Raw genomic sequence first — 23,942 nt, forward strand, 5'->3', positions numbered from 1 at the left:
ACCTTGAATTTGCTATAGAAACAAATTAATAACAGTACTGGCAATAATATGGTTCAAGCAACCAGCAGAATATCACAATTACATTTTGTATGAGCTAGTTTGGAACTAGATGACATTTCTAAACTACCTGTAAAATGAATTACAATCATATAACTGGAATGACTGGAATGTCAATGAATAAATATTTGTCAGAGCCCCCAGTAAAGGCTGCAGCTATCTTATCTGGAAAAAAGATGTTCCTGGCTACCTTTGCCATCTGATCATCCAAGAGTACACCTTAACAAAAATCCGCTGTTTCTAGGGACAGTCTGTTCAAATTTAATACATTTTTTTTCTCTGAGCTTAAATTATACGTTCCAGACTACGAGTTGTGTTTTCATCATAATGTTCCTGAAAACCAGGAAGAGCAGGAAGATTATGATTCTGTGATTGGTGTTGTAATTGCCTAAATGTAATAGAAGTGTCATTGAATCTACTTCTAAAGTTAAGCCTTCCAAGATGACGTCTGAAGTCCAAACAGAAAAATGCAGCGTGTTTGGGTGTGCGTGTATGTCTGTGTGTCTGTGGTTACTGTGTCTTGATACCTGGGTTATCCTGATTCATTTGGCTCTGCAAGCAGAATAGTGTAGGAGTAAACTTTGACTGGAGTACAAAAATGATTTTAGGCTTGATACTTTCTGCTTGGCTTACTTACAGTGCTGCTAGTGGCTGCTTATTATTTCATGGAATACTGATAACCAGCCTCTTGAGATCAGGGTCCTGAAATCAATGGCCTGAATTTTGCTGAGAACTGAAAAGGATGTGAATCTGGTACTCTGTCATCATAATAATTGCATCTTACCACCTAAGGAGCCTAAGGCAGCATACATTATTCTTCCACTTCTTTTATATCATCACAACAATTCTGTGGGGGTGGTTAATTTATAAAAAATGAATGGCATAAGATTACCTGGTAGATTTCATTGTGAGTAAGGGGCTGAGCTCATCCTGCTCCTAGTTTCATATTGTTTGTATTGGACAACAACATACAATTTTGGAATTGGTAAAGCTGAAATGATAAACTTTTCTGTTCTTAAACTATTTTCTGTGGCTTGGACTATTAAATTAGAAAATTTTTACACTTTTCTTCATTTCAGGCATAAGACTAGAGTGTTAGAGAAGTAAGCTTCCACAAAATGTGTTAATTCTAACACAGCTATTTTTATTAGGATATGAAAAAGATTGTCTTGAAAGATTTCTGTTACACTTAAATTGTCACTCCCATCCTCCCTTACAAATGGGCATAATTTAAATGCAGGTTATAATTGCAAATGTTCTGATCTGTGGGTATGATAACGGTTCCTGTAAAATGTTTACTGTAATTCAAATTTTGCTTCCATTTTTGAAGAGTTGAGGAGCATGAGAGTTTATATGTCCTTCAATGAGTCTTCCCACAAATATAAATAGATTTTTTTTTCTCATTTGAGGTTTGACTGACAAATTGTTGATGATTAGCTTTTCTTTCCTGATTTTTTTCAGGCATAAATATTGGGAGAAAAATATAATTTTTCTGGTTTTGATTCTCAAAGGTATTGCAACAGTCACCTACAAGTTCTTGGCTTTTTACCGAAAAAGGAGAGGAAGAAAAAGAACGATCCAACAGAAGAGGTAAAAGTTCGGCACCAGACGGATTCAATAGCCTTCAGCCTGACAGTTCCTCCACTGGCTTTGAAGATGCCCAATGGCCTGGATGGGATGTCACTATCTCCACCAGGGGCCCGGCTTCCTCTCCACTATTTGGAAGCAGAATTGGAAGACCCCTTTGCTTTCAATGAGGAAGATGAAGATCTCAAGAAAGGGACAGCTGTGAAGAAAAAGTTGCAGAGTAAATTAGCCCAAAACCGTCAACGCCAGAAAGAAACTGAGATTCTGAAAGTTCACCAAGAGCACTTTAGCCCCCTTCCTGCACCTTTGCAGCAGCAGCAACAGCCTTTGCAACCACAGCAACATGCCCATCTCTCACCTATACCAACGTCTTTAAAGCCAGCAGTGCTCCCACAGGGCTTAGTCTGCAAGTCACCTCAACCTCAGAATACCAGCCTACCAATGCAGGGAGTGGCGCCCACCACACATACTATAGCACAAGCCAGGCAGTTGTCCAACAAAAGACCTCTGCCTCTCTTGCACCCTACTAAAGTTCATGCCCCAGACCCACCCAGGGCTGACAGGATCCTAATGAAAGCCACAGCCTTCTCCCCATATTCATTCTGTAGGAGCCGGTTACAGAGACTGGTGAAACTGTGCACTCAAAAACAGCAGCTGGATGCTGATCTCTTTCCACATTTAGGTAAGTACAGAAGTGTATCTGCATTTTCATTGGGTGTAAACAGATTGGTAATTGTATGCAAGTAAACTAATTGGAAGAAAATTGGGTCTTTTCATCTGCATCTATTTAGTGGAAAGAATAAGGTAATCCATAAACGAATGTCTCAGTATGCTTCCTCAGAGTATATAGGGTACTCATTATTTTATATCTGAAAAAGCCAGAAATATGTATCTTCTGTACTGGCAAAAGAGATTCAGGGGCACTTGAATGTGGTTGAGGATGCTCATCTTCTTTCACCCTTTTCAGGGTTGGACTGGTCTGAAGACAGTGGAGAAGAACTGGAAGAATTCGATCAAACCTCACCATACCAGGTTGCGTGGTCTATCCGGGAAGCCCTCAGATATGAAAGGAATGAGTAAGTACATGAATAAGAGCAAAAAAAAAAAAAAAAAAAAGTAAGTATAAAATAAAATCTGGCTATTAGATGCACATTCTTACGTAGAAGGTAGACACTATTGAAGATGATTAAACTGATTATGGAAGTCCTAAACACACCACTCACATTAGTACTGATTCTGTCTGACACTTACATACTTGAGGTGTAAAGCTCAATATAACTGACCATTCAGAAGGACAGGCATTGTATGTTAAATTCCATTGTCTGTTAATTCTGAATTTACATAATTTGTATAATTACATGATTGATGTAACTGGCATCATTTATAGTAAAACCTTGATTAAACAGACAAACCCTCAGTTTAGTGGACATTAAATGAGATCTGAATGAAAAATTTCTCTCTTGTATTCATTGTTTGTTACATCAAGGTTGTTAAACGTTTTACTGCTAAAAGGTTAGCCTTTGTTCAGCAAAAAGCATAAAAAATATTGTTTCTAAATTTCTTGTAGTTTGCTGGAAATGAATCTTTCAGCAATACAATTTACTGAGCAGGTGGATATCATCTAAAAAATTTACAAAAAATTATTTGAATAATGCAGAAACTTGTGATTCTTAGAACTGGAAGTGGCTTTTTAGGTTTTTGTGTCCAACCCTCTGATCAGTACAAAGATCCAAACTTTCCCTGGCAGATGGATGTCCAACTTTTGCTTGGATACCTCCAGTGAAGGGGAGTCCACCAATTCTTTGGGTAATTGATTCCACTGTCAAATTGGTTTCACAGATAGGGAGCATTTTTTTTTAGGTTATTCACTTTTTTTGTATGCTGCCTACTCCCAGGATTTTAGATGCTGTATGGTCAAAAACATGCAAAGTAGCATAAAAAGCTAAGCAGTGTCAGATTGGTAATTAAACAACTGACCCATATTGTTTCCATCCTACATGAGGCTCCAGGGCTTATCTCCAAAGGCCCTTTGGAAAAAGCCCAGTTTTTACTGCTTTTCTGACATTCGACATTTAATCAAAACAACAAAACATAATTTTCTTATAATTTTTTTTTATCATTGCTCATGGTTCTTGTCTGTTCCTCTTTCAGGAGTATTGATTTGAAAATCATTCCTATGAGTAACTGCAGAGATAGAATTGCTGGGTTGTATGGTATTACAAATTAACAAGGCTGTTACATGAGAACAGATGTTTGTAAAAACCACTGCTAATGGATTGTGGTGTTGGAGGTGCTGTTGGAAAGAAGATTAGCAAAAGGGTGGGAAAAGAACTGGAAATGATCTTTTTGGCATTTATTTATTTACAGCAATGTATAACCTGCCCACTCATCCAACAGTCTGGGATAGCTCATGTAAAATTTCAAATATAATTAAAGCAATTAATTGAAGTTCTTTGATTAAAAATCATAACCCAGAGATAAAGAATAATGTACCCACCTAATACACCTCAGCCTCAGATGCTCTCCAGAAAAGCCAGGTCTTCATTGCTTTTCAAAATATTAAAAGGAGTGTGGTTGAGGATTGAAGGGAATCCAGATTACAGGCATAGGTTGTTCCAGAGGGACAGAACCACCCCCCCAAAAAGTCTGTTCCAGGTTCCCATCCCTCAGCATCTCACAGAGAGTGTACTTATAGCATATCCCTTTGGCTGATTGAACAAGACAGGGCGATGCTGTTTGAAGAAGGTGGTCCCATGAGTAAGCCATTTAGATCTTTATATGACCAACAATTTGAATTATAATCAGAAATCTATTGACAACCGATGTAGTGTCTGTCATAAAAGTATCACACTGCTGAAACAGTTCTTACCCATGAGGGTAAAACCCATGCATTCTGTACTAACTGCAGATTTTGGGTAGTTTTGAAAGACATCCCCAAGTACAGTGCAGGGCCTCTCACTCCAAAAAAATGCAATGGCTAGAAAATAAGCTAAAGTCAAGCAAAGTCTCCCCTGGCCATCAAGCTCCACTGTTTGATCTAATAGGAGCTGTGTGATCTGCTCTTTCAGGTGGAGTTCAGTCCTGTCTAGAGCCAGTGCAGGGACAATAAGCACACCAACAGGATTCAATGTCAGCTTGATTTGTCACATCTAACCCAATCCCTTTCAGCCTCCAGACATCAGATAAGAACTCCCCTGCATCTCCTGCCTGGCTCAGGCTGGAGATACATTACTTGAACTGATTAATGACTTCCTTGAATAACATGGGAGACAGTGAGCATTTTGATACCTGTACAGGAATGGCTAAGGGCTAATTTGCTAATCCCCCGTTGCTACTAACTGTCTTCTTAGGTAGGAATGTGTCCATAATTTCCAGCTCTCACAGGTAGCCCAGATGATATCATGATTAAGGCTATAAAAAAACACTGAAAGATTTAATGGGATAAAGATCCCATTCTCTTCACTGAAACCCTGGAAGACTTTTGTGCAAAAAAGTAGCTTTGTGGCTCATGTTGAAATAGGGAAATCACATACAGGAACATTATAAAGGGAGGCTCTTATATTGCTCATTCAATCCAATATTTCTCAGGGTGACATAAATGGGTGACAAAAATGCTTGGATTACAGAGATTATGGACATTTTTTACTCCATCTGGGTACTAGATTGGGGAAAGCTGTCAGAGGAAGTGACACTGGAGATTGCACAAGGAAAGAAGAATCAATTATTGCTTCCACCAGCAGGAAAAGGAGCTCTTCCTTTTACAAAAAAGCAACACAGATATCTCAGCCAACATTTAAAGCAGCAAAGTAAAAATAACAATAGATGCAGGTGGTAAAATTTCTCAGATGGTAAAAGCTGAAAGGATTTTAATAAAAGCACTAGGTGATCCTTTCAGAAGAACAGATTTCATAGATAGAATATAACAAACTGCCTCACTGGCTGCCATATCACTTATACGGTAGGAGCTTCTAAAAACAATATAGCGCATTGCTTTTTATATGATTAATTATGGACAAGAGGACAGACCTGGCTGGACATCCACTTCATGGAGATTGGTCCAGCCAGATTTCATATTTTTCATCAGTCCTGACCCTGGGACAGGAAAGGTAATGTGGCAATTGTTTACTGGGAGATGCTAGCTGTTGCAAGCAGTGCTGTTCCCAGATGGCTGGATATGAGGCCTTGCTCATGACTCATGAGGATCATGGGAATGCTGCTGTGGTACCATCCTCCTAGCTGCCCAAGCTGCTGGATCTCATTATAGAGGTTGTGGATTCACCTAGACTATTAGTACTGGGTGATTTCAGTCCCACCTCTGGGTTGGGGGGACCTCAAGAATTCATGGCTACCATGACAAACATGGACTTGTCTTAGATCCTCACTGCCCTGCTGCAAATAGCTGGGCAAATTTTAGATCTGGTATTCACCTCAGATCAGTTGTATAATGATCTGGTTTCGGGGGGATTTTCTGTCACTCCACTGTAATGGTGAAATCACTTCCTCATGATGATGGGGTTAACTAGGGCCACCAACCTCTTCTGGGAGGGGGAACCATTAAAATGGCCCTCTCCAGACATCTGATGGATCCAGCAGGTTTCTAGGAAGATTCCTTTGGATAATTTTCTGGCAATCTGGGGGGTAACTCTGTTAAACACCTTGTTGACTTCTGGAACACAGAGGCACTCAACAGAATCACCACTGACTGGCTTCTTCCTACCCACTGATCCTGTGCAGCTTCTTTGGTTCACTGAGTTGCTCTGGGGAATGAAACAGGTAAAGAGATGCCTGGAGTCACACTGGCAGAAAACAAAAAGCAAATGTGATCAGACACAAGTGGTGTTAAAGGTGGCAAAGTGTAATTACTTCTGTACCCTTATTGCACCCAGGACACTATTTAAAGTCTCTCAGACCCTTTTGGGAAAAGACGGGTTGGAAGATCTAATCAGTGTTAGTGGTGATCATCTGGCTGAGCATTACATTGATAACATTGCTCATGTTTGCTCCAAGTTGAAAGCCAGTTTGATAGAATTTATTAAGATGCAGAGTTGATGGTATGTGGTGTTATCTTGGAGGTTTTTGTGTCTGTGGATCCCAGAAAGTGGACAGAGCATCTGCAATCTTAGTCACTTGTAGATTGGACCCCTGTCCCACATGGCTAATAAAAGTGACTAAGAAGGGGATGAGGGTTGGATCTGGGCTATAGTCAATGATCCTCTGAGGGAAGGAGAAATGAAGCCCTCAGAAGGGCAGTGGTTCACTCACTCCTTGAGAGGACAGGCCAGGATCCAGTGAAAATAGAGAAATACCATCCTATCTCTAACCTTACCTTTCTGGGGAAGGTTATTGAGAAGGTTGTGGGCCTGCAATTTCAGAGAGCTCTGGAGGATACAGATTATTTAGATTCATGACGGTCAGATTTCAGACCTTAGCATGGGACAGAAATGACTTTTATGAATGACCTGTGGTGGGATTTGAAGGAGAAAGTCCAACCAACTTTGTCCTCCTAGATATTTTAGCAATTTGCAATATTGTTGACCTTCTGGACTATCTGTTGGGTGTTGAGGTCATGGTATTATAATGGTTTGGCTCCTACCTGAGTAGGCAGGTCCAGATGGTGATTGCAGGGGCGAAGACCCATATGCAGTTCCTTACAGAGTGCCTCAGTGTTCAGTCCTTTTCACTATCCCGTTTACTATCTATACGAAACCACTCGGAAAAGTCATTTGTTGGTTCAGGATGAGATGATGTCAATATGCAGATAATACCCAGCTATATATCTCCACTCTGGGCTCATTGTGAGATGCTGTGGAAGTCATGGCCTAATGTCTGGAGGCTGCCAGATTCTTGATGGGGAAAAATAAGCTAGGATTCAAGCCAAGCAAGATGGTGTGGCTGTTGATTCAGAGGATTGCTCCATCTTTGGCTTTGTTGAAGCTGCACTCCTGCAGAAAGAGTAGGCTTGCAATCTGGGGTCTTCTGCTCAAAAAGCAGATGAAGCATGGCCAGGAGGGCTTTTTGAAGACCACTTGGAAACTTCAGCTCATCCAGATTGCAGGGGCACATGTATTCTGTGGTCAGTTGCAATACTGCCACATTACACTTTTGCTGTAGGAGCTGCACTGGTAACCAGTAGGTTTCAGTTCAAAGTGCAGGTCACTACCTATAATGCCATATATGGTTCAGGGCCTGGATATCTTAGAGATTGCTTTTCCCTGATAATTTTTGCCTACTGTATCTGGACAATTGCTTGTCCTCTGAAGCAAGGATGACCCCCCTCCTTATGGTCTTTCATAAGCAGGTGAAAACATGGTTGTCCCAGAAGACCTTTGAGGATTAATTATAGCCAGTGTTACCATACTAAATGCAAACTTAATTTTTATGTATTATTTTAGTATCTGATTTGAATAACTAGATTATGGAAGCTATTATTTAATTCAGATTTAATACAGGTTTTTTGCTGTTTTTATGTTGCAAATTCTGTAAGCCACCTAGAGTCCATTAGGTTTCAGGTGGTAGATCAATTGCATACATAAATAAATGGTAACTGGAACTCTACAGAAAATAATTTAGGAAGTGCAACAATAATATTACATTTAAATACAGGCTATTTTATCAGCTTTCCCCCTTCCCCCAATCTTACAGGCCAGATGATGATTATGCCAACGGCAGGAGAACTCGCATTTCCCAACTTTGCACTTACTTTCAGCAGAAATACAAGCACCTCTGCCGCCTGGAGCGGGCAGAATCTCAACAAAGGAAATGCCAACATACATTCCGGAAAGCATTGCTGCGGGCAGCAAACAGAGAACCGGAATGTGCTGGGCAGCTGATACGAGAACTCCGTAGAGCTTCATGTACTCGGACCAGGTGAGGGGCTTGCCCACACTACTGCAGCTATCTAATATTGTGGGAAATGCAAAATATTATTTTAACAAAACTTGGAGAATTTTAGTAACAAAATCTAAGAATCTAATATTCTAGTATTTGTAGTTCACATCTATGATTTTCCTACCTGAGAATAATCACATGTAGCAAATTCATTCAAATTAGGAGTGACAGAGTGTTATTGGTTAATTGCCAAGACTTGGTAATAGGTTTCAGTTCTGAATTCAGATTGATTTCAGCTCTCTAATAAAAAGTGGATTGTACTCTAATGTTTGAGTAGAGTATTATAGGCACAATGGGCTTTTTTTCATAAATAGCCTTGGAATGGGTCCACTGTCTGTTCTTCACTTTTTATGACTGACAGGAGAAGTAATGCTGAAATTGATGCTACCCCTCTTATTTCATTTATCCCTGGTACAACAATAGGTACTTTTTAAATGTAAAAAAAGTCAACTCCTTTTGTTGAATCATCTGACCTGGATGTTGCTGGAGCATGGGTAATAATAGGAATACTTCAGGAAATAGAAGACACTTAAGGCTACCATTTGGGGTCCCAGGCTCAGGGCTGGATCTCAGAGTTGAAGTCTGACTGGACAGGTCCAGTTGAGTTGCCCAAGGCGGACTCTATAGGGTTATCTGGAGTGAGTTTGATTCCCTGACTCCCAAGGAAATGGGCAGGGTTCTCCAGTCTGTGAGCTTGGCCACCTGTTTGTTAGATCCAGGTCCTTCCTGGATGTTTAAGCTGCCTGGGAGGTGACCTGTGGTTGGTGGTGTCTGCTTCTGTAAGGTAGAGGGTAGTTCCCTCAGCCTTGAAGGAAGCTGTGGCTTGTCCTCTCCTTAAAATGTCATTACTGGACCCACCTATCCTAAACAGTTTCCATCCAGTCTCCACAGTGGAGTTGCACTTCCCCATTTGAGACTTGTGTGCAATGTGGAAGTCTTCTTGGACTCACAGCTCCTGTTCAATGAGAAGGTGGCAGAGGGCGTTTGCACAGGTTCATCTGGTGTGCCAGTTACATCTGTTCTTGGACCAAGAGGCCCTTCAGGCAGTCAAGCCTTGGTCATCTCACAGTTGAATTACTGTAATGTATTGTACATGGAATTGCCCTTGAAGACCATCTAGAAGCTACAGCTGGTCAGTGATGAGCGTGTTGTGGTATGCTTATGTGTCCCCACTCCTTCGCAAGCTGCACTGGTTACCTATTGTCTTCTGGGTGCAATTCAAGGAGCTGGTTATCACCTATAAAGCTCTTCAAGGCACAGGGCCTGGCTACTTGAGGGACCACTAGACACTGAATCATCTGGTGAGATCAGGCAAAGTGGGCACGCTTTGGGTCCCATCAGTAAACAGGAAGGAGAAACAGAAAAACTCAACTGGAATTGTTGAATCAGGTGGCTTCTGAAATTGAAATGAATAAAGAAACAAATAAATAGTATCAATCCCTGAATGCACTACCTAGTTCTTCAAGGAAAGTGCATCTCAGTCCAGTGCATTAAACCCCATTTTCCTAATCTGGTGAAGAGCCAACTGACAGTGTACCTATCTTGTCTAGATTGAGTTCAGTTTATTAGCCATCAGCTATCCATTATCATTGCTAGGTACCAGCTCACCACTTTTGGTGCTTCCACTGAGTTAGGTGTAAAAGGTAAAATTGATTTTCACTGCAAGCGTGCTGATTTCTCATTTTGAAATCCCTAAATGATTTTCTGCAACAATTTCATACAGTTATCAAAATATACCAGACACTTGCAAACCTAACACTGCAAATGCCAAACAGAAGTTTTCCACTTCCACCTTCTATAGTGGAATTAGTCTGATTCGTGATAGCCACCTAGGAGATCTGGGAATAGGAGTACAGTCTTATACATTAGGCTGACAAAAGGCTTTTGGGAACAAATTCTAGTTTAAAATCATGCAAACAATCTGTACAAATTTGCATGATTTTGCATACTATATACAGAAATTTTTGATATTTTAAATGATTTAGTCTCTCTTTATTTGTAAAGAGACAGATAAGAATATTGAAACCCTGACCCTTAACTATTGAAAATTTTACTCAGTCACTCACTCCTGTTATACTTGCTTTATATTCGTACAATGTGTATTTTAATAGAAAAACTGAGATTCTCAGAAACTTGGATTTTGCATATACTAGCATGTTTATACTCTTGGTTCAATAAGGACAGAATGGTATCTACTAATTATTTTAATTCTGTATTATATGGAGAATATCTACATTGGAAGTTACAAGGGGTGCAATCTCTGTGTTCGTACAGTATGGGTACAGTGTGATTATATATTATATATTATTACTAATGGTAACAGCTAATAACTGGGAATAAATACTGACACCTTCTCCTGTTTGTGAATGTTTTTGCAGGACATATAAAATAGTTCTGCAGTGCAAACCTAGACATGAACAATAATGGAATTTTAAGATTTCCGATATGTGCATGTTAATGAACATTTATTTATTTGTGTGTGGGGGGGGTGTACCTATATTTCAGCCCAAGCCAAGTGAAGCAGAGGGATGCATCACCATGCAGTGGAACCACAAAGGGTGAACCATGCACTAACAAGGCTCTTCCATTCACTAAACACTGTTTTCAACGTATCCTTTTCATTCTTCTTCTGTTTATTGGTGGGATGAAAGGGATGGATTTCGGCCCATTTTCTTTTTCAGCAAATATCACTTTTGGCATCTGTATTTGGTTGGACTTCTTTCACATTGTGCATTGAGAGACCAGACTGACTTACAGGAGCGGGCTGGTTTAGTCAGTTTGTAAGGCAAGAAGGCCTAGCTAGACAATTAAACTCGTAACTCCCTACTTAAAATATTGGATACAGCATACTTTTGTATGATTTTCAGTAATTAGATATTGGTTAAAAAAAATCAGAATTTTGTTAAAATGGGTAAAAAATAAAGGTAAAGTGGTGAATGCATTAGCCATAGGAGTAGATAAGATCTGCTAGTTATTTTATTTACTGTATTATGTATCAAATTTCTATGCTGCTGAATCTTCAGGACTCGCTGTGGTTTACAACATACTAAAATGCAGTAAAAGAATCCAGAGAATAATAAAATATTAAAATATTTAATAAGAATAATGGTAGTAGTTAATAATAATAGACATCCATGTAGTGACAATCATAATTCTTCTTCAAATAGAGCCCAGAGAAGCTCCGTCTTTAAGCTTCTGGAAGGTTATCAGCAAAGGATCCAGGCTAATTTCTAGAAGGAGCTTGTTTCATAATGTAGGTGTTGTGATACAAAAGCAGTGCCTTCTAGCTCAGCCCCTTTACCTCAGAGGAGTGGGATATCACAAGTAGCTTCTCCTGACAGGACTTCATCAGTTGGGTTGAATCCAGCTGGAGTAGGTAGTTCTGTAAGTATCTAGGTGCCAAGCTATAAAGAGCATTATTAGTCAAAACTCGCACCTGGAAAACTGTTGGCAACCAATGTAGGCCTGCAAAATAGGTGCAATATGTTCATTGCAAGTAATGCCAGCCAGCAAGTGAGCTGCTGCATACTGAACCAACTGGAGTTTCTGAATGGTCTTCAAAGTAAATGAATTGCAGCGGTCTAACCAAGTGTTGATAAGGGCATGAGTCACTGGTGCAAGGTCCTCCCACTCCAGGAAGAGCTTCAACTTTGCAGTGATGGCGCTGTGCAAAGGTCCTCCTGGACATGGTCTCTATTTGTCTTTCTAGCAGCAGCTGTGAGTCCAGAAATATATGAATTGCAGAAGCAATGAAATAAAAGATAAAAGTTCCAGATTAGATTGAATGAGTTTAGAACGTTAATGTTGTTCTTTCACACTGTTCTTCATACCTTATACATTCGCTTAAATCTCTTCCAGCATTTTCTTCCATTCTTCGTTTTTAAAACCAAGTTTATTCTTAATTTATAGTCATTCTTGGCATGAAAAAAACCCTGAAAATTATAAAGTGAGCAATGAAGGCAGGAATGACAACATAGAAATGACCTTGTAGATGAAATAAGAATAAAGTATCTGAAAGAAAATAGCATACTGTGCATAATCATAGTGCCGAAAAGTTTTAAGAATCTGGTCATGGCATAGTTATTTCTAAACTAGAGTTGGACAATTATATATGTTAGCACAATCTACAGACCCGTGGGTTGTACTTTGTTTTCATTAGAAGCCTGAAGGCCAATGGAAGATGGTATAGAAGAGAGATACCTAGGACTGATGTGTTCTGAGCCCCAAAATGTGTTTTGAATACCAGAACTAAGTGGAGCTTATAACACTTCTCCTCGTTAGCACCTTCTGTTCGACATGCCCTCTTCGTTTCAATAGACAGTAGAATGGGAGAGAGTCACTTACTGCTGATATTAAAGAAGACAGAAATCCTTCCTGATACCCTGCAGATCACCCTGAAATCTTCATATCATCCTTCTTGCTATGTGCATTAAACTACTTTACAAATCCAGCAGCCATTATGTAAAGTATTGTCTGTATAACAATCACTCTCATGAACTTATTTGTGCAATTATTTACATGAATAAATCAGCCTTTCTTTGACACGCCATAGATTTTATCATTTGGCTTGACTCCCCAAGCTTATGGCTTTAAGCAATCCCTAGGCATTAGTTACATATTCTTACTCACTGTCATGCTGAACCTGACGTAACATTGCTCGTTTTGCTATTCATTAAGTAGAGAAAGATGTGTTAAATGTTGTACATATTTTTATGACCATGGAAGTGAAGCAGCTATCACATGAAAACATAATTTTGAAGGAAGGTATCTGCTACAAGGGACGCGGTGGCGCAGCGGCTTAATGACGCTGAAAGTTGCCGGCCAGAAATGGTTGACGCTTCAGCGGTTCAAGTCCAGCCTTCGCGTTAAACAGGGTGAGCTCCTGTTTCCTCCCCAGTTCCTGTCAACCCAACAGTTCGAAAACTCACGTGAGTAGATAAATGGGGACTCTCACTCCGGTGGGAGGAAAAATGCTGGTGGCGCCTTGCAAAAGGAGTCGGGAGCAGTTGCCGGTAAGCGCAAAAAACCGTGCGCGCCCAAGAAGGGCGCAAAGCAACCGAAGCCCCGCCTCCTGTGCTCGCCAGCTGGGCTCTGCTCTAGGAAGGAGGCTCTGGCAAACCACTTCCGAAACACCTTGCCTTGAAAACTGCAAGGACTCGTCCAAGCAGTCACTGCAGAGTCGGTAACGACTGAGCGCAGATTTAAAAAAAAAAAAAAAAATCTGCTACAAATTGAGCTAGGAAACTTAGCCAAAGAGAGACTAAAGAGGCTCCAAGTTTTATATCTTGTATGAGCAATCTAAGTTCAAATTCAGGATCCTATTCATTGATTTCCTCTCTGTATCATATTTCATAAAGAGGATTTTTTTTTCAGTTCTTATATCTTCTCAGATATAGATGATAGAAATCTTCCTTTTAATTATGCATCTAGTTTTCCATTAGTTCATTAGAAAGTAGTCTACTGATAATATTTTGCCTCCCTCTGACAATACTGATTAAGAATTTTTAGGAAACAGACACAGACTCATTAGCAAAATACCTACTTCAGTAAACCCATCTTAATACAATAGAAAATCATTACCAATTCTGCTGGAAGGCAGTCTGGTGTTCAGTCTTCCAAATTTTGAAATACAGAAATAATTGAGAATTATATTTAACAATACAGGTGTGTTTTTAAGCTCTTTGAAAATCAAGTTGTATTTTCTCACCAACTTTGCACGTTATTCCTTACACTGATATATATAGATATCCTCTTGAACCGATCACAGCAGCTTTTTTCAAGTTGTACAGCTAAGTTTGCTGATGGACAGCAATGCTCCGTGCCCGTTTTTGACATTACACATCAGACCCCCTTGTGTGAAGAACATGCCAAAAAAATGGTAAGTACACTTGATAGTCAAGTACATAAAAAGCAGAACAACAGAATTTCTAGCACACTGACAGGTAAGATCCAAGTGCAGGATGTTCTACTTTTACAGTTCTTTTCAGGAGACTGTAGAATGCCAATTGTGATTAAAAATATAGGATATCAACTAACTTACTAAGCTAATCAAAAGGATTATGGGAAGATACTTAAGAGCCCTGCCATAGTTTGATGCAACCGTTCTTTGATGCACTTACTCAGAATCACTCTAATTTTGTCAATGAACGGTTGCTGGGGTAGAAGCATGGAGCTCAGCTTTTTGATCTACATTTATTTCAAAATTCCCTTCTTCATTACATTCCCTTAAACATTTGCAAAACTAATATAGACAAATACACACAACAAATTCTGAATATTGCCCTAGGGTTATTATTCATTAATTGTTACATAGTAGTGATGTATAAATTGTTCTGAGTTCAGAATGGTTGTTTCCCATTCAAAACAGTCTGTTTTGATAATTTTGAACTCAAAATGGTGATGGGCCAGAAACTTTTCCAGGATGATTGAAACAGGCTGTTTCAACTGTTTTGAACTTGAACAGGGCATTTTGAATTACAAACTGACGTTCAGATTCAAAATATTGTGCACAGTCCTATTACATAGCATATTAGCAGTATTTTCCGTTTGCTCTGACAAGCAGTGCCATTTCGATATCAGTGTGATATGCTAAATTGACTAATCCACAATGATAGAAAAATAATCTGATTATTTCCAACTTTAGCCTCTGTGAGTCATTCTTTCTAATGACTTCAATGTCACTAATGTCTTTCTAACCTTCAAGCACCTGCAGATCTTATTTTAAATTAACATTTATACTGGTATGATTACATTTGGAAATAGTTTGGCCTCTATGTGCTGTTAGTTCTCTTGTCCTCACTATTGGTGAAATGAGTTTTACGGCTGATTTTTCAACTTGTCAGATATTCTGTTTGAATTTGGGGATGTAATTACACTTTTGGAATTTCAAGGAAAGAAAAAAGAAAAGATGTTTCTTAATGCCTTCTTTCCCACTCTGAAAGGATAACTTCTTGAGAGGAGACAGCTGTCGTAAAGTTCAACACCAGCAGCAGAGGAAACCCAGGAAAAAAACAAAGCCCCCGGCGCTTACCAAAAAACACAAGAAAAAGAGAAGGCGAGGGCCAAGGCGCCCTCAAAAGCCAATTCCTCCTGCTGTGCCCCAAGGAAACCTTATTATGCCCACCAGCATCTCACTGCCAATGGAGATAGCTCATATACGGTCAGTGCCCAGCTCTGGATAAATTGTACATTAGTCAGCAGATGTTGAAAAAGATGGGCCAAGTGAATTTTCTGCTAGCAGTACAAGGAGGAGAATCACCAATTTCTGTGGCCTCCTTTACATGGAAAGAAGTTCTGATGAACATGCTGTTTCTGAGTAAACATGTATAGCTTCAGGCTTTAAGTTTACTTTCACACGATGGTGAGTTAAGTATTGAAGTGGGAGGTGAATTGTCTTTACCCACACTTGAGGAATCACCATTCTCATGGCATTTCTGCTGTGCCAGACAATCACTACTGAGGTAATATAGCTTTTTAAATTACTCTCGAGCTTTTTCTTTCTATTGGCCTTACCAAGAATATAGACTCGCTCTGACACTGTCCATTTTTACATTATTTGTTTCAGAATACAGGTAGTCCTTGCTTACCAGCCACTTGTTCAGCGACCGTTCAAAGTTATGAAGGTGCTGAAAAACACCTTACGACTGGTCCTCAAAGTTGAGGCTGTTGCAGCATCCCCACAGTCACATGATCACAATCATGTGAGGCTTGGCAACTGGCTCACATTTACAACGGTCACAGTGTCCCGAGATCACATGATTGCCATTTGCAACCTTCACAGCTGGCTTCCAGCAAGCAAAGTCAGTGGGAAGCCGGTAGGAAGTTGCAGTCATGTGATGTTGCACTTAACAACCCACAGTGGTTTGCTTAACAACCGCAGATGGAACTGATGTCATAAGTCGGCGTGGTCACATGATATGCTTAATGACTGCGCCCCTTAGTGATGGAGTTGCTGGACCCTATTGCAGTTGGTTAGTGAGGACTACCTGTACTGGAAAAGCCAGAATTGTAGTTATGCAGTTGTTATATATGAGCCAGACAAATTAATAAGTTTATGTGGCTTATGGTTCTTAATTACATCTATAGCATCTCAGTTTACTGAGATTTAATATAGCAACCTTGATGGCATACCAACTCCTAAATATTATCAAAATCAATGAGTATGTTCATTGACTTATGTACCAGCCCTGAAAGCAATCATTGTCTTCTAGATTTTTGATGGTCTGCATTTTCCTTTGGATAAAACTGCTATTTAGTTTTACAGTTCAACCTTAAATTCAAAGATAACTATTTTTTCATCAGTTCCTAGGAATTTCTCCATCTCATCTAACTTGGAGAAGTTAAATTAATGATGCCTCCTGGCACTCCAACTCCCATTATATCTCAGGAATGAAGCTGTATATCAAAAAGTGGTATTACTTCGAAATTCTCTTCTCCTGACAGTGTGTTGTTTGAGTTGGAATCCTGGTACATCTTCACTAGAGCTCTTATTTCCATCAAAAGAAAGCTAGTTGGACTCATGTTGCAAATGGCATGGAGTGATGGATGTGTCCCAAGTACCTGCTTTTAAAAGACATATTTAAATTCCTCTTGTCTTACACTAATGATATGAGTGACTGACAGTGTTAGAACCTCTGACGCACATTCAGGCAGTGGTGTCTTCTGTGTCAATCTTTAGTTCAGCAGGCTTCAGCAGAGCTCTGGTGTCTTTTTCCCTGCCTGTGCACCATTGGGAAAAAGAAGAGAGACATGGCTTCCTATAGCCTCACCTGTCAGGCTGCCTGTCAAAAGCATGTTCTAATGTTAGGGTTCTGATGTAAGTTCCTGTTTTCTCTTCATGGATTTCAACTGTATTGGGAGAACTGTTTAAAACGTTTGAAAAGAGAGACAGAATGTTTCGTCGCAGCTGCGTGATCAGCAGTGGAAGCTGATTCTCAGCCACACTATTTGACTGCCTTCCCTGTATTCTCAGGAGTCCCTCCACACCTGAGCTGAGTACCGATGAGCTGCCAGATGACATTGCCAATGAAATCACAGACATTCCGCATGACTTGGAGTTGAATCAGGAGGACTTCTCTGACGTCCTGCCACGGCTGCCTGACGACTTGCAAGATTTTGATTTCTTTGAAGGTATCTTCTTTTGTTTTTACATGACGTTCAGTAAATGCCACTCAAAGCTGGGTTGTAAGATAAAAGGGTGAATTCTGCAGTGTTTTGGAAGCAGTTTTATGATTTACAAATCAAATATATTATAGAAATTGCTGAAAGATGAGAATGAAATAAGTGATGGTTCAGGGTTTGTTCTAATGCTGCATGTCAAATAGATATTGCTGTTCCCTACGCTGGAAAGAAATCAGCTTTGAGCTGTAACATCATACACTGGCCTTTTCTGCTCCACAAAATTATATTATATTTTCTTTCCATTTTAAAATATAGAGTTTTTAAAATGTATGTAAAGGGATTTTGACAATATAAATGTTATGTGGCTTTTCATTTTTCATTTTACATTTCTCTCCAAATTTGAGGTTCAGTTGCTGATTTCTTTATTTGCAGTAGAAGGTTGAAGATTATAAATTTAAAGAAGGCTAATTTTTAAAAAGCTTACCAACAAAATGCAGCTCTGAATAAAAAATAATTGCAACTGTCCACTGAGAATCTTACAAGCTTGCTATCACAGAAAAAAGTTTCTTCCTTGGATCCTTGAGGCCCATGGTACTTTCCATGGTAATAAGATCTTTCTCCGAGTTCTTTTCTTTATCTTTCCCATTTCAGAAAGGTGACAAGCAGTAGTAGGAGAAAAGACTTTTTCAACCGTGGCTTACTTCCCCAAGGAGGTTTGCACTAACACAATTTCCACTTAACTATTACTTTAGCGTCAGATTGGAATCTGGATTTTCTTTTAAAATGTCATTGAATGTAATGTTACATGTATCTTTGCATTCTGTTGTCTTGCTTTTTTTATTCAAGGTCTTCATACATTTTATTTAATATTAACTGCATATATAACACTGTTGAAAAATTAGATAGATAATAAATAAATAGTATAAGTAGATCAGAGACTAGTATAGGTACTACATGGTTTTGGAAATAGCCAAGAATCAACTGTATTATCCCTTTATATATGAATACATTAATCTAAGAATATCTGGCAAAAGTGCTCTGCATTACACTGCATCCTGCGAATTAACTAACCTTACTGTTAACAGTGAGAACCAGTATGGCATTGTGGTTAACGTGCAGGAAGACCCAGGTTCTAGTCCTCCCTTAGGCATGGAAACCAACTGGGGGACTTTGGGCCAGTCACTCTCTCACAGCCCTAGACTGGGGAATTGAAAAAAACACCTGTCTGCTAACCTGCACTGGAACAGTGTGTTAGTTATGCTCTATAATCTTCAGTGAAGAGGCCTTCATCCTGCAGTGGATTGATTTGCACTGATAACAACTGTTAAGACTATGCAAGTGTCATTGGTGTTAGTTTTCACTTCATTCATTTTTATGACTAAGCCTAGACCATCCAGTCCATGTAGTTTGATTCTGTGATGTATAGATCCAGTGACCACATGCCCTTTATTATAAAGGACAGTCCTTTATTTCAGAAAGCTGTCCTTTACATTTATTTAATTTAATTATTTAGTTGCTTTTGCTCTTGAATTTTCCACTGTAAAGCAAAGTTATAAACTTAAACAATTTTTTATCCTTATGAACCTGTTTCAGGTTTGCCCCTTTTTCAGGTTTGTCCTTTATTTTTTCCAGGAAAATATGGTCACTGTATGTATAGGTGATTCAGCTAGATTCATTGGCCTCTAACATACACAGGTCCTATACAACATGTGCAGTTAAAGGGGCAAACCTTTGAGGGTAACAGAAGAATGGTGCTAATCCTCTCACTGCAGACAGACTCAGCACTTACAGTTACAGTTGATTTTCATCATGACTCCTTTATTAAGTCTTTGCTTGTGGGTCTAATTCTTTCCATGCACGGCTTTATTATCTTTTGCCACATAGTGACTGTGGCTTAGATAATGAGTATCTACAAAATACTGCTTTGCATACTAACAGTAATAAATCCCCAGAAGCCTAGTTTTCAAGACAGCACATTTTGCAATAGACTTTTTAGGCAGCTTTAGTCCCATGGAATGCATGCAGCTTTAACTAATTTAACTAACTGTGAAGTTCCCAGGAACATGTGCTTTCAGTCACATTTTGCAGTTGCAAGTATTCTCTCCCTTACATTTTTTTAAAAAAATGAGTTCAGCGTTTTCAGGCTTGACAAGAAAGCAAACCTTAAAAAGCTGTTTTGCAAAGGACTGGTTCAATTTAGGGCAAGAAGTTCTTTTTTATTTTTTTGTTGTCAAAACATTTCATTATTGCAAAGATCTGTAACATTATACTTCTCAACTATATACAGGTTCCTATTAATTGACTGATGACACCTTTGTTGAACTTTACAATTATTATAGAAACATATTACATAAAACATAACAATGAATAAAAACCAAGCTGAATGTTACACAAATCTGCTAATAAGGGAATGGTTTTTAAAATATAAATTACGTGTCCATAGAATTTAAATGTGCTAGAACTCTTTTAGTTCTGATCTGGATTGCCTTCCAATTTACACAAAAAATAAAATTTTCATTTGGTAAATCATGGAAGTTCTTCTTTTGCAAACAACAGATTTCGGAGTTACCTGCCAGATTGGTTGACATCACTGCTGCATTAAATATCTTCAACAGCTTGTCTCATAGGCATATGTAAGAGGGATGCTAATTTTTTTTTTTTTTTACTTTGATGAAGGTAAAAATGGAGACCTCCTCCCTACCACTGAAGAGGCAGAGGAACTGGAAAGGGCCCTGCAGGCTGTAACTTCTCTTGAGTGCCTGAGTACTATTGGAGTGCTCACTCAAACAGATGGTGTACCAGTTCAGGAACTATCGGACAGAGGAATAGGGGTGTTTTCCCCAGGTGCTGAAACTTCAGGAATTCAATCTTTGAGCCGAGAAGTCAATGCAGATCTAGGTGAGCTGCTGAATGGGCGCATAGTACATGATGACAATTTCTCTAGCCTGGATCTTGATGAAAGCTTGCTCCGTTCTGCTACCTTATCCAACCCATCTACGCCCCTGGCAGGGCAGATTCAGGGGCAATTCTCTGCCCCAGCCAATGTTGGCCTTACTTCGGCTACTCTGATAAGCCAGAGTGCACTTGGGGAGAGAGCCTTCCCAGGACAGTTTCAAGGACTTCACGATGGCAGCCATGCCTCCCAGAGGCCACACCCTGCCCAGCTGCTAAGCAAGGCAGATGACCTAATCACCTCACGACAGCAATACAGCAGTGACCATTCACACTCCTCACCCCATGGAAGCCATTATGACAGTGAGCATGTGCCATCACCCTACAGTGACCATATAAGGTCCCCCAGTTCCACCTCCTATTCTAGCGATAATTTGGCAGCTACCTTCTCTACTGAGATGCCCATCATAGCACAGCATCTGCTCCCATCGCAATTGGAGGTGCCACTTAGTGGGGTGGTGAATCCCAGAACTCACTGGGGGAGTCTCCCTGTAAACCTTGGTGACCCTTCTCCATTTAGTAACCTTCTTGGTGCAGATGGACACCTTCTTTCCACCTCTCTGTCTACACCACCTACTACATCGCACTCAGAGACCACCCAGCCTGCCTTCGCCACCGTGACCCCCAACAGCTCCAGCGTGCTTCCGGGGTTACCACAGACCAGTTTCAGTGGCATGGGTGCCGCATCTTCTGAACTCATGGCCTCCACTTCTCCTAAGCAGCAGCTCCCACAGTTCAGTGCAGCCTTTGGCCACCAACTAAGTTCCCACAGTGGCATTCCCAAGGACCTGCAGCCCAGCCACAGTTCCATAGCTCCTCCAACTGGCTTTGCAGTAACAGGTGCCACAGCTACAAGTACCAATAATGCATCAGCTCCCTTCACCACTTCCAGCTGAGCTTGTCTGCCTGTAAATGGCAGGCAGTTTGGGTACCTTGTGTAACCATCATTGCATCCACCACCACCTTCTATCTTCCTGGTTTTTGTCATCCCCTTCTTTTTAAAGACTTTTTTTAAAATTTAAAACAAAAAAAGAGGGGCAAATGTCCTGATTCAGTACAGACCAGGGTTTTCCTGTTAAGCTCTGCTCTAATTATCCTATGTGCTGTTTATGTCTTGGTGCTCATTTATTTCTGGCAGGTTGCTATACTTATCCAGTTAATGCCCAGTTAGGGAATACAGCACAGATACTGGATGTCATTGATTTTAGTCAAAGAAAGGAGAAGATGGATATAATTGACCTTAGAATCAGCAATGAGAACATACCTCAAATAAAACAAATGCAAGTTCCTAAGGTTCAGATTGGGCTTTCTATCCCATTAGCATCTGGGGAGGAGGTGGGAGTTGCTTTATTTTGAAGGTGCGGGTGGGATGAAAGTCAGCCTTTTTGATTTGATAGCTGGGCACTATAGAATTAAGCCAATACCATAATCCAGTTGTTAATTCTGTCAGCTTAACAAGTGGGCTCTTGACCTCTTCTGTGAGTTTAGAGGTGTGTTTGTGTGTGTAAGTATATTGATGGATAAATGGAAATTCTTTTCTTTCTTGTCTTGAAGAAGCCTCCTCAAACCAGTGACTGTTCCTACTGCATTTGTGTGTGTGTGTTTGTGTGTGTGTATGTATGTATGTATATATATATACACACACACACACACACACAAATCTATTAAATAGAAGGAAGATTGATTAAGTCAGATTGTACTTTTCTAGTACTACATTGTCATAAATTTTTCCAATTCTTCTCATAAACTAACCGAAGTATTGAGGATCTATTTTGTTCTGTTTTGTTTTGTTTCATTCAAACCAATATACATTAGAACCAATAGAATGATTTTGAATAATAATCGCCAGCTCCAGATATTTGAGGCCCCCTAAATTTTCTACAGCAGTAGAGAGCCTTCAATGTACTCCATAATATTTTAGAAACATCTAGGTGTATCTTGGGAAATCAGGTGTGGGAAAGAACCAACATTCTATACTGCTGAAGTTTTTAAAAAATTACACAAGGCATTCTTTTGCTTTTTATCATTACTTTCACTAATAAGTTGGATTTTTTTAAGGTCAGGTACTCTGTTCGTGTGTGTTTCATGCTCTTAATGCGGAGGAGATGCAACTATCCAATTGTAAGGAGTTTGTCAGCATGAGGGCTGTCTTCTCTGTGAAATACTTTTTATCAGTCACATTCATTATCATACCTGCTTCTATCCCACACTCATCAACACTTTGTACGTATGATTTTGGTTCTTCAAAAAATGAAAATAGATTATGCATTTTACTTGTCATGAAATCAGATTTTTTTCAGCGGAAATAATCCTTTTTATCTGGAGTTCCCTCCCAGCTCCATTGGGAGGATGAGGAAAGAATGGCAAGCCATTCTGAAGGATAGCCTTCATTATATGTTCTAGCAGAAGGTTTGAACTGTACATAATTGCATCTAATTTTATAATATATTTTTTAAAAAATTGAAGAGAAAGCACACTTTAGTATGTTGTTTTTATTGGTTTTAGATTAGGAACAGAAGCTCTGATTTTCCTTTGAGAGTGAATCAGTTATTTCCTACAATAGGTTTTGAATCCACGTACAATGGTGCTCATGTGTAAAATCTGACGCAGGTCCTTCTGCTCTCAAACTTTTTGAGGAAAGAGTTTTCCAGGAATTGCCTGTTGATAATTCGAATTATTGCCTTCTTTTTTTAAAAAAAAAGCTGTGCTGCTTATTATTCTGAAAAGATCAGGGAGTTAGGAGTTTGCCCTTGAAAAAAAGTACGTAGCTGGAAAACACGTTTGTGCTTTGAACTTTGTGAACTCTTCCCTCTTTCCCTGCATTGAAATTAAACTGTATAATAAACATCTAAGTGTGATAAAAGTATATTTGTAATGTAAATCTTTTAAGTCATATGAAGGAGCTGAAGTAAAGCCCCTTACCTCTTCCTTATTTTGTTTTAGTGCATGGTGTATTGTGAAATGAGGCACTACCTCCCCTCCCCTCCCCTCCAGGCCTTCTCCTTTTGCTAAACAAATTTTAACTCCCCCTCTCCCCGACTTGTCTCTTCTTTCCACATAGTCTAAATAGCTGAAATTATTACCTCTTATAGAAAGATTTGGGAGTATGACAAAATGCAGATTCTTGCTCGTCAGTGCTATTTGGCTGCCTTCGTCCTCATATCTGAAAATGTAACAGGATTGCTGGGATCCAATGAAGGGGGTGCCCACCGCATCTTTCCTCCTGCATCGTCCTCTAGCCCCCTGAAAAGCTGTTTTTAAAAGCCATGGGAGAGACAGCCCAGGGCAGCTTTCCCATCAAAGGTCATAATGCACGAAGGGAGGGTAAGCTTGTGGTC

At 39.7% G+C, this 23,942-nt stretch overlaps 1 protein-coding gene across 1 annotated transcript in view; it reads left to right on the forward strand.

Annotated features, from left to right (window-relative positions):
- Nucleotides 1-23,711, forward strand: part of INO80D (INO80 complex subunit D) — a 42,672-nt gene extending 18,961 nt beyond the window's left edge. The window contains exons 4-11 of the mRNA XM_007436677.3: nt 1,569-2,326; nt 2,612-2,720; nt 8,287-8,511; nt 11,038-11,141; nt 14,277-14,410; nt 15,474-15,691; nt 17,504-17,661; nt 20,329-23,711. Coding sequence (XP_007436739.1) covers nt 1,569-2,326; nt 2,612-2,720; nt 8,287-8,511; nt 11,038-11,141; nt 14,277-14,410; nt 15,474-15,691; nt 17,504-17,661; nt 20,329-21,500 — 2,878 coding nt within the window. The 3' untranslated portion in view covers nt 21,501-23,711. The remainder of the gene's footprint in view (nt 1-1,568; nt 2,327-2,611; nt 2,721-8,286; nt 8,512-11,037; nt 11,142-14,276; nt 14,411-15,473; nt 15,692-17,503; nt 17,662-20,328) is intronic.
- The last annotated feature ends 231 nt before the right edge of the window (nt 23,712-23,942 follow it).

The sequence above is a fragment of the Python bivittatus genome, unplaced genomic scaffold, assembly GCF_059951505.1.
Source record: "Python bivittatus isolate LINGU-HERP-01145 unplaced genomic scaffold, Pbiv_v1 ctg000200_np1212, whole genome shotgun sequence".
NCBI lineage: Eukaryota > Metazoa > Chordata > Lepidosauria > Squamata > Pythonidae > Python > Python bivittatus.